The sequence below is a fragment of the Amblyomma mixtum genome, chromosome 7, assembly GCF_055824585.1.
Source record: "Amblyomma mixtum isolate Tamu chromosome 7, ASM5582458v1, whole genome shotgun sequence".
Lineage (NCBI taxonomy): Eukaryota > Metazoa > Arthropoda > Arachnida > Ixodida > Ixodidae > Amblyomma > Amblyomma mixtum.
The window spans coordinates 124,087,019-124,099,032 of NC_143018.1; the positions used below are offsets into that span (position 1 = coordinate 124,087,019).

At 47.5% G+C, this 12,014-nt stretch overlaps 1 protein-coding gene across 1 annotated transcript in view; it reads left to right on the forward strand.

Annotated features, from left to right (window-relative positions):
• The first annotated feature begins 618 nt into the window (after window positions 1–618).
• The window catches only part of LOC149337389 (uncharacterized), a 32,922-nt gene continuing 21,526 nt past the window's right edge, over window positions 619–12,014 (forward strand). The window contains exons 1-2 of the mRNA XM_089554415.1: window positions 619–655; window positions 2,865–3,043. Of these exons, the coding sequence (XP_089410541.1) occupies window positions 619–655; window positions 2,865–3,043 (216 nt within the window). The remainder of the gene's footprint in view (window positions 656–2,864; window positions 3,044–12,014) is intronic.

Below are 12,014 nucleotides of genomic sequence, written 5' to 3' on the forward strand. Positions count from 1 at the left end.
TTCGGTTGTAAGTAGATTTAGGAAGAACGCACTAACTGTTCAAAAAAAAAATTATGCTGTATATATCCTGTATTTCGGAAATGTCTAATGGTCTTCTTTCGGTTCTATTAAATCGTCTTTGCCCCAAAGTAACCCACAAGAATTCAAGCGGAGCATCGCCAACCTTTCATCTTAACATTTTTTTACCATTGTTTGCCACATACCGTCCACTCCCTCATGTAATGTCTCAACCGAGAGCTTTGAGGACATAAATAAATAAATAAATAAATAAAACCCTACTGCATGATAAGAGGCGGTGATGTTATATACCTCATTGCGTTCGCTACGAGCGTTGTAGTGAACACTGAGCTGCGGTGGCGAATGAAAAATTTTAGAATAACTAACCAATCGCTGGACGGATCGCATCGCATGGCGCTGGAGTGAACGCCCCACACGTTGGGGATGGATCCCCATGGATCTGGAGAGTAGCTCGCCCCATATGACGCAGTTTTTGTTTTACACTGTCTGCAGGCTGACGCTTGTTCTTCTCTAGGTGATTTCTGAGCGTAATGCAGCCAACTAGGTATATAATGTCATCACTGAAGGAAATCCTTATTCTAGTTATTTCAGACAGCAAGAATGTTCTTACATGTAGCAGCCGTGCTGCTACTTGCAGGTAAGTTTCAGTTCTACATGGCATGCAGTCAATAGATGCTAATATACAGAAACAGGCTTAAACAAAAGCTGCGTTTAGAGATACGCAACATTCTTTTCCTGTCAAAACGCTGGCCAGGATGTTACGAGCGCCATTAACTTCACACCAGTCAAACATACATGAATGGGTCATGTGATGCATAAGGCTATTGTTTGGTGGAAACGCGGGTGCCCTGTGAAATATATGCATGAATGTAACGGCAAAACAGCACTAGCTCTCTGGGCCGCTGTGAATGAGTCTATAGAACTGATTAGTAAAGTGAACGAAGTTATCGGTGTCTTCTAGTAATATATGCTGCCGTGTAACACAACAAGGCATGAAAGAAGTCTATCATTGAACAACTGCTTTGAACTGAATTGCCATTCTAGCCGCCCACTACCAACTAAACTGTACGACACCACTTGATTCATATGGCTCCAATCTGCGTGCGCAGTAAATGCTGTGTAATAGCAGTCTGCCTAGCCTACGGCACTCACAAAGCAAAATTCCCGCGTAGAGGTATTTCCCAATAACACAAGCAGATGAGTTTACGGCAAGAAGCGCCTTTTGTACAGACAGGCAACACGATGGGGATCGGACGTGGAAACAAAGCATGGCTTACGTGAGCAATGGTAGCTTTATGCGGTCAAAAACAAGGGGTCGAAATAAGCAGACACGGGCACCGAGCACGGTGCACAGCTTGGAGAAGAACGGTGGGCAACAGAGTGGCTTGTGCAGCGCCCAAACGAACTGGCCGAGGTCCACTTGAAAAGTTTCGCTAGCGCCATCCAGCCACCTTACAATGCAATAGTACAGTCCTGTAAAGTATTTCATGCTTCACTCCCGACGAACAGACAGTCTGCAGTTTCCTTCAGGTACCACGAGGTACTAATAGTCAAAAATTACTCAAGTGACGCCTGGTGTGAGCGTGAGGAAGGCTACGTACGCTGCGAACGGAAAACTGCAGCAAGCGCTTACCGTTTAGAGTATTGATCCTTCAGTACTGTTGTCAATTTACTGAACTACTGCATGAACAGCGGCACTGGTAGAAACAAGCCTGACTACCCACTAATTAGCCTGAGAACAAGTAATCTTAGTCTTTCTAAGTCCTTTTTTTCATTCTCTTCGCTGAAGCAATCACCGCAAAATCACGTTTCCCGAACTTCGCAAGAGAGCACATCTTGTTTGCAGCATACCCAAGTATTTGTTTGGGTGCAGTCCGAAGTAATGAAAAATACAGACTCTACTTAACACCATCGGAATACGAGTAGATAGAAACAGGTCATTGATACTTTAATATGAGAGAAAACTGCTAATCAGTAGCCGTCAAAAAGAAATAAACAAACTAAATCTCCCGTCGCGCACTCGCTGAGACCGTTGGGTCCAGCTGGAGCGCCAACGATAGGAACATCCGAAAAACACGTCAGCCGTTTCACGCATTCAAAAGGAGACAATTAAAAACTTCCGTTGCGTACGCACTTTGCCGAGAACAAAACGAGAAAGTTTGAGCTTATCAAATCTACATTTCTCGCGCAACTAAGCAGCTTAACTCCGCCTTGTGGGCTCGATCTTACAATAAATTAAAGAAGTATGCCTAGTTAGCTGGGGTGCCGACGGTATGCTGGTGAAAGGCATCGGGACAATCGGCCAATAAGTGCCCCAAAGCTCCAGTGGCACCGAAGCCCAGTGCATTGCGCAATCACTACCTTCCGTGCTTTTACGACTTTAAAAAGTGCTGCCTTAATCTGAGCGAAAAACGAAACGCTATACTTGAGGAGCTATGCGTAAGGAAGCGAACTTCAGCGCTTGTGGATGCAAAATCCGCTGGAGGAATTATCTTCAAATACAGCTACTAGGATTACTTCGCGTAAGTATAGAGGCAGCCGTGGGGATAGAGGACATTCCTGACTCGATGATCACGCAGCTTTGATTCCATTTTCAAACGTTTTGCGCAGAATAACTTGCGTAGTCCAAACAGCGGAACCAACCGACTGCTTAACGGGGAGCTAAACATTGGCCACATCTGCTCACTTCGTTCTATCTTTGTATGAGGAACTTGCTACATGACAGAGTACGTGTTCGTTGTGACGTTGAACACTACTACAAGACGACCTAACATGAAGTTTATTTTCCCTAGCACCCCACTTTACGTCCTTCCACACCCCTATAACTCCTTTCTTTTGTGTGTCAGTTTGTGCCTGGGCCAGTGTCTGGCGCGCCAACTTCGACGTGGACCGGTTGCTGCCCAGCGTCGGCTTGGACCAAATTCCGCTGCACGACATCTCGTTCAACGTGCAGCATGCGGGCGCCTTCTCTGGATACGTAGAGTTTTACCCGGAAAAAGGAACCCTGCTCAATTTGCACCGAAGGGTGCGTACTTACCCCACGTGCACTAGGTTTAAAAAATTCCTCCGCTACATGGTGTACATCGTGGACAAATTCGCACTCTGTAGAGTGTTTTCACAACGCCCGAACGATGGGATAGGACGATGGCAATGACACCTTCGTGCCGATTAGTTCAGTGTCGCAGGTCTTGTTTGCTTACAACTGCACTAGTAGTGACTTCTGTTTAATACCCTGCTAATTTTGTGATGCGCCCACTACGAAAGGGAAGCTGGAAATGCCGTGAGTAAATGTTCCGATTCCCGGTAATAATAACCAGTAGAAATATGTTCAAAGAGCGTTTTTCGGGCTACCTTCTGCAAAAATGAAGAAAATGTCCTGCTTGGAAACCAACCTCCTCGAAACGCTCTCGCACAGCACACGAAATTAGATGCGCCATAGAAGCCAGATAAAACAGCTAAAGTCGTCGTTGAAATAACTGGTACAACAATTCTGAAGCGATCGAGATCAACAAAGAATAGGTTGTGGCAACCGAAAAGGAAATAAAAATAATAAGCCCCTGCCTGCACCACATACGTACAACAGAAGTGCAAGATGCCGGGCTAGTTGGTATTGCATAATGAAATAAAACAGCGCAAGGGACGAGACGAAACACGAAGGAGCAAAACACAGACACGGGCGCTGACTGACAACTGAAATTTTATTACGATGCAGGACACATATGTAAGGTACAAAGAGGGGGGTGTGTCCAAGGCGATCCTGCACAATCACCGAAACAGTGTAGTCCCGTCCAAGGGTAAAAACGATGAAAGGCCGAAAAAGACAAAAAGCGATAAAAAAATCACGGTGTAAGAGGCCGGGACGGAAAGTGAAACCGATGAAAACAGATATACACATAGCCAAAAGGCAAAAAAACGGTGAAAAAACGGAACTAAAATCGCGGCACAAGGTGATTAACAAAAAAGACAGAGAGGGGCATTTAAGAAAAGGATTAAACATTTACCCTGCCTCTAAGAAAATCCAATTCTTTTTGCGACAAGCACAGGGAGGGTGTATTCACACATTGTTCCTTTGCGTTGTGGATTTCGAACGCTTCTGCGATTACCCTGGATATCCTATCCCGTCCTCTAGCAAGAATTGTGCAGCGATTTAAATCTGGAGAACAGGTTTTGTCCGGATCAACATCCTTACTGTTGTAGGTACGAATTGCGCACAAAAGACACACACAGGAAAAACACGAGGGAGACTGAAAGAGCGCAAACATGAAACTTCTTCAGGTATCGCAACGTCTCCCAGGACTTGAAGACCTCTTCCCTGGATTGACTTGGACGAAGATCTATCATAAGCCTGGACCTGGTGCAGGCACTGAGCCCAACTAAATTCAATCAACTGAGCAGCAAATCTTCTGGCAGCACATAGCTTGATTTCAGCTAGCCAGGCCTGGTCTAGGGCATAGCAAATCGTTCCCAAAAGATCTTGGAACCTGCGCACTTGACGCCAGAGTTCCGATCTGAGGTACCTGCATATGCGTTTTAAAAGGCTCGCTCGCGGTTTTAGGATGCCGAACATAGAACTTACATCTTCGTGTATGAGTCCCTTGCGCAGGCAAAAGGCAAGTTACCTGGCGCGGCAAGTTGAGCTGACGATGAGGTTCACACAGGTGTTGACTTGCAGGGGTGAAGGAGGAACATTCATGAAAGGGCCCCCTGTACTAGACAGGTAGTTAAGAAGAACTTCTTGTTGGGCGAGTTGGTGCATGCTGTTGTAGGTACGAATTGCGCACAAAAGACACACACAGGAAAAACACGAGGGAGACTGAAAGAGCGCAAACATGCAACTTCTTCAGGTATCACAACGTCTCCCAGGACTTGAAGACCTCTTCCCTGGATTGACTTGGACGAAGTTCTGTCATAAGCCCGGACCTGGTGCAGGCACTGAGCCCACCTAAATTCAATCAACTGAGCAGCACATCTTCTGGCAGCACATAGCTTGATTTTAGCTAGCCAGGCCTGGTCTAGGGCATAGCAAATCGTTCCCAAAAGATCTTGGAACCTGCACACTTGACGCCAGAGTTCCGATCTGCGCAATTCGTACCTACAACAGTATGCACCAACTCGCCCAACAAGAAGTTCTTCTTAACAACATCCTTACGTTTGCACTTTTTGCAGTGCTTTCCAAGGTGCCCAGAAATGGCAATACTGTCTTCATTGTTCCTGTGCTCTTGAAGCCTAATGTTGAGGCACCTGCCTGTTTGGCCAATGTATCTCTTCCCACAGGGTATACGGGCAGAGGTTGTTTCGTCTGTTTCGTGTTGTTTCGTGTTTCGTCTCTTCCCTTGCGCTGTTTTATTTCTTTACACGTACAACAGGCTTAACCCAATTCGAAAATAAAAGAATAGGCCTGTAGGCATTTTGTAATTTCACCAGCCGTAAGTGGAAAAGTAAAAGAAAAGGGAAAAGCTACTATAGCGACCCACAGCCGGGGGAGCGGGCCCGGGGAGACTCCCCTGATCTCCCCTGGGAAGTAGCGGAAGGGATGGACAAATGGATGGGAAGAATGGTTGTAGGGAATGGGTGGGGACAAAGGCTAGGAATGGAGACAGGGAGGTTTTTGTTCAGATCCTTCGATTATCTCGACTCCATTGCTGGCCTGCCTGGCCAGGGCAGGGAGAGCATCGAGATTGCCCAATGGTGCGGCCCCACTCACGGGATGTCTGACCACCCACCTTACACAGCGGGCTCCGACCGTCGGAGACAGGAAAACCTAACACGGGGTGAGCAGCTATCTGAGGCCCCTCCACGCCACTATGGGACTTTTCCAACCAGCCGGCTACTTACCGTCGAGTGCTTTTCGCGGTTTTAAGCCAGTAGAGGCTTAGGTCGTCAGCCTAACGGCCCCCAGGCCCTCAGCGTCGTGACTTACCACCTCCGCGGGGACCCATCTGTGCTGCCCACCAACCAACCATGCACTTATTTCCTCCTCTAGTTTGCTCTTCTTCTACTGAGGAGGGAGTGTTCAAGGCCGGGCGACCGGGCAACTAACCAAGAACATGGCCTAGCGTGAGATAACCAGGGCCTACTCCACCGGTACTCCACAACATCGACGGTTTTTACCAGACTCTTTCGAGGTCGTACTAGGCCCCCATCCCCCGGCGTCCCGCAACGGCCATTAAAGCCCTGCGGCCGGCCGTAAGGTCGCTTCCCCGAGGCGCCGTTTCAGAGCCTGGCTACTATAAACCCCCGCGCTGACCTGGTTTCTCCGTAACCAGAAACCGACGCGCCGGTAGCCAGACTTGCACGCCTCCACGTGTGAAGGGAAGTAGCATGTATTTGAAAACCTTTCGTTCTTTGGACATGCCTTCCGGGCCAGATTTCGTGGGTCCAACCTGAGTATAAACCCAGGCCTGCCTCCGCTCAGGCATCGGACCTCACGTGGGCGCCTGGCCCTCACAGCCGCCTGGGAGTGGCTGCCACTCCCATGGGGTTTTGCATCCCCAGAGGATGGGTCCCGGCCGTCCCATCCCCACTGCTGGCGTTGCACCGGAACAAAGCCTAGTAGCCGAAACTACACCGGCCCGTATCCGGTAGCGCGGGGGGGGGGCACGAGCAGGCAGCACAGTCAGATTTCCCCCCCGATCGATATCAACAGGCAGACACGCCAGAGCCGTACTCCCCTTAGCTGCGTATTGCGCGCCGACATTGTCCTCATTTATACACCCAATTTAGACCACTCGCCACGAGTTAGTGGTTCTTCGCTGTTGTGCTATGGAAATTTAGTCAATTTCGAATTTCAATGCAAGTATCTGCTGTTGCTCCACGCATAAAACTTTAATTATGTATAATGGGAAGCTCTAACATCTCACATTATGTTGGATGTGAAGTTGATGTACAACTGAAAACCTGCCTGGAACGCCTTGAAGCACCTGTGCGCCCTTACGCATCCTGACATTCCGTGGCGAGGGAAGAATCTTGCACATGTTCACCCTAAAAAACACACGGCTGTGAAACAGTCCAAAAAAGTGAAATTAAGGGTGAGGAATGATTCTGTAAGCAATGCTGTGTCCTTAACGGTGCAATTTTTTCGTCTTTTTTTTTTGAAGAAATCGGTACAATTACCGAGCCGTCTGGTACTACTCTTGTCACTCCTCACGCACTCAGTTTTTGTACAGGGATACGTACACTCTTTCGGACACCAACGCCATGCAGTTTACGGTTGGGCTATTTGCCACTCTAACAGCATGCCCTGCGCTGCATCTCCCTGAAGGGGGTATGAAAATGTACCAGATGGAGCGATGTTAACTTTGGTCTGACCCGTCTGCTGTTGGCATCGACCCCGTTGACCGTGACTGAAAAATCCCCGAAAAATTTGAAATTTGAAAATCGCAGATCAGAACCAGCCACCTAAGGGGCAGGCGGGCAACCTAGGCAACGTGACCTTGTTGCGAGATTACAACCTGCCCACTGTAATCTGGGCAAACTGCCCACCGTGGCAGGTGTCAGTTAAATTAATGATTGGTCGCTAAATGGTGCTCCGCAAGTGCAACGTAGGTAGCACACCACATCTGCCATCGCAGGGCAGTGGCGCACCGCTTAACCGCTGCGCCACTGTGCCAGGGGTACTCGGGGAATCCCAGACATGTATGCGCGTCAAGAATGACCAATTCCGCATAGGTGGGCGTTAACACATCAACGCTATCCCGTCATACCCTAAGCTTACGTAACCCCTCCAATTTTTTAGCGTTAAAACTTTGCAGCGGGGAGCAAGAGTCGGCAGTGACAGTCACCGTGTTCGCGCAGAATCGTTCCATGCGCTGTAGTTTTCAGAAAAGTTGAGTTGAGTTTATTGGCGCATAAGCGTCTAAGGCTATCATGCGCCAAGCTCCGGGTATAGAAACTTCTTCTAGATAGATGTCATACAAAAGTCTAAATGAACGGCGGTGTAAAGGGCCTAAAAAGTTAATTCGTGCAAGCTAGTAAAACTATGACAAAATTTTAGAAGAGACTTATGGTTAATGCTTTAAAAAGGGTTGGCAACCTCAGCAGCCATCCTTGGCTGTGCAAGGATCTTGAGGTCCCCAACCGACGTAATGGTGACCTCAGCCGTCTTCTCACGACGGGAGGGTGGCTGAGGTGCGTCAATAAATTGTAAAGCACAGGGTAAAAATTAAGAATTTTTCTAGTACATTGGCTTCTTTTAAAAAGTTAAAAACACTTGACTTATCAATAAGAGCTTCTTTACCTAAAATCAATGACGGATGAAAAGGGATGTGTTGGTTGTAAAACGGCGTAAAAAACTTGTTTCTGAGTGTTTCAAGTTCTATGCATGAGATTACAGTATGAGTTACTGTGAGTTCATCTCCGCATTTTTCACAGGTACGTTTGTCTTGTTTTGTTAGTAGAAATTTGTGGGTAAGGTGCGTGTGTCCAATACATAAACGACATAAAAGAACTTGAAAAAAGCGTTCCTGATGTATGCATGATTTCCATTCGTTTCATATTGGTTTTATTAAGTGTAGCTTGTTATTTATCTGACTATTCCATGTGCTCTGCCATTTTTTCCTCAGTCTGCTCTGAACTAGCTTCATGCAATCATTATGTGGCATGCTTATTTTCTGTATTTTCTTGTTGTGGGCTTGAGCAGCGCATGCGTCCGCTCTCTCGTTACCATCAATTCCAACATGGCTTGCAACCCAACATAATTTTATGTTATGCCCTTGTGTTACGATCCTTGTTATGTTATGTAACACCTTACCTATTGATGGCATGACTGCATTTCTCGACTGTCGTGCTTTCAGTACACTGAGGGTGTCTGTGTAGATAACACTGTTTTCGATGTTGTTGCTTATTATTTTCTCCGTAACAAGAAACACAGCATAACACTCGGCTGTAAAAACTGATGCACACTGAGGAAGCCTTACTATTTTTTCCGAGTTCCCTTCCACTACTGCACTTCCAACATAACCTGTAGTTTTCGATCCGTCTGTGTAGAACGCGGTGTAGCTATCATATTTTTCCTGTAGTGTAAGGAACTCTTGTATGGTGTGTTCTGGTGGAGTTTTTCTCTTGTTGAACTGTGTAAGACTTATATCACAGACCAATGGAAAACTGTACCAAGGGGGAAATGCGTCGCAACGTTCTGCAACATTTGGTAATGTTTCTGATAAGTCAAGTTCTCGGCAGATCTCCTCAAACCAAATTAGCAAAGGCCTGGTTGCTTGGGGCTTATTTGTAAATATTATTCGAGAAGGACATGTTGTGACGATTGAATAACACACGTGTTTTGTTCGCGACCTAATTCTAAGAATGTTTGAGCATGTAAGTGCTTTTCTTCTATCTTCTAGTGATGGCTCATTTGCTTCAACATGAAGGCTCATTACCGGAGACGTTCTGTATCCTCCACAAGAAAGGCGAATACCTAGATTATGAACTGGATCAAATCTTTTTAGATATGAAGGCCTTGCGGAGCCGTATACTATCCTCCGATAATCTAGACATGAGCGCGCTAGAGAACGGTAGATATGAAGAAGGCATGCTCTGTCAGATCCCGAGCGTTTCCTTGAGAGTACTTTAAGGATATTCATTGCACGGGAGGCCTTTACTTTCAAGTTGTTTATGTGCGGCAGAAATGTAAGTTTTTTGTCAAATGTTATTCCTAAAAATTTATGTTCTTGTTTTACCGGTAGTGTGGCTCCATTTAGGTGTAAGTTCGGATTGATCTGCAATCCTCTTTTAAGCAAAAAAGCAACAGCTACTGTTTTCTGTGGAGAGAACTTGAACCCATTTTTGTCGGCCCAGATTGCTAGCTTGTTTAATGTGAGTTGTACCTGCCTCTCACACGTTGACAGGCTGGAGGACGTGCAAGCAATCTGAAGGTCGTCGACATACACGGAATATATAATGGAGCTGGGAATTATTTTCGCTATAGAATTCATTTTCACGACAAAAACAGTAGTACTTAGGATACAGCCCTGCGGTACCCCATTCTCCTGGACAAAGCTCTTCGAAAGGGTTGCACCCAAGCGCGCCTGAAAAAACCGGTCTGACAGGAAATCCTTCAGGCAGTTCAACATCCTTCCCCGGATGCCAAGATCTGCTAAGTCGCGTAGAATCCCATATCTCCGTGTAGTATCGTACGCCTTCTCCATGTCAAAGAAGACTGACAGACAATGTTGTTGGTGTATGAACGCCTCTCGGACTGTGTTTTCTAAGCGGACGAGATGGTCAGTTGTCGAACATCCTTTTTTAAATCCGCACTGGTGGATGTCAAGGAGTTCACGTGATTCAAGAATGAACATTAGCCTGACGTTGAGCACACTTTCAAATGATTTTGCTAAATAAATTGTAAGAGCTATGGGTCTATAACTATTAGGGGAGGTGGACGGCTTTCCAGGTTTTAAGAACGGTACGATAACTGCTTTTTTCCAAGCTTTCGGCATCTTTCCGGACATCCATATTTCGTTGAAAAATTGCGAAAGTGCCCCTACTGCAGCTTCCGACAGGTGGGAAAGCATTTCATAATGTACATCATCCGGGCCAGGTGCTGTCTGTTTACCGGAGGACAGTATGTTTTGGATCTCCTGAATTGTAAATAATGTCTTTCAAAACTGATATTCTCGCTGCTCGCATGATGGGATCCACTCAATCAGTGCTCATTACGTTCGCTGGTACCGTCATCCCCCACTTTGTTTATTTCAAACGCGTTGCCTTCCGGTGCCGTCCTCATAAACCTAAGCCTCCCACCTGCACCCGTTGTCTCACTCTAGGCCACCGCGCCCACCAATGCCCCCAGCACAGCGTTCCGGCCAAGTGCCGTCGCTGTGCTGCTCCTCTTCCCGCTGACCCTTCCGCTCATGTGTGTGCCCAGCCCTGGTGCGTTCATTGCAAGGTGAACACCCACCCCTCCCTCGACCCCACTTGCCCCTTTCTCCTTGCTAAACAACGCGAGTGTGCTAAAACTGCATACCTCCGACGCCTAGCTTTGCGCCGGGCCACTCAACCCACCACCCCCTCCCCCTCTTTCTCTAATCATGAATCTCCTTCAGCTCCGATCACGTCACCACCAGGCTCCTACGCCGCCATAGTTAAAGGATCCTCGGTGCCAGCGTCCCTCTCTTCCACTAAACCACCCTCTCCATCCTTGACTGACGAGAGACGCTCCTTCGACCTCCGGCTGGCAATGCTGGAACGCCAGCAGCGAGAGCAGCAGCGCATTTCCCACGATCTACAACAGCAGATACATGCCTTGACTCAAACCCTCCAGACAACCACCTCCTCTCTCACCTCCCAGCTTAGCAAGCTAAATGAGCACCTTGCCACGTTCACCACTCCTTCCTCCAGCGCCCAGGTCGCCCCTTTGGCTGACCTTGTAGAAACCACCACACAGGCCCATCACACTCGCTTGGTTCAGCTGGAAACTTCGGTTCTCCAGATCCTTACCACCCTCCAAGCACAATCCAAACAATTAGAATCCTTCACTTCTACGCTCCAATCCCTGCATGAGTCACTGCCCCCGGCCAAAAAGAAGGAACGCGTACCATCGCGTTCCTCTCCACTATCATAATGGCGTTTGGCGAGGACCTCGAGATTGTGCAGTGGAACTGCCGAAATCTTTGCCACAATAAGACCCCCCTCCACCAGTATCTACTCACCCGCCCCTCTCTGCCTCATTTTCTCCTTCTCCAGGAGACCCGGACGGCCCGCAATGTCCCAGGCTACCGCGCCTACCATGCCACTACGGCCACACCACTTGCGTCTATTTATGTACGCAGTGACGTGCTCGTAGAGCAAATTGACATCCCCTCCACCCTCCTTAAATATTTAGTTGGTGTGGTTTATTACCACCCTTCTTCCCGCATCTCACTCGTCCTTTTGTCTTTTTATAACCCCCCTGTCACTTCCTCTTTATTCTCTGCTCTGGGTAAATTCCTTCACTCTCTTCCTTCTACCTCCCATATCCTCTTTGGTGGTGACTTTAATGCCCCTCACACATTCTGGGGCTA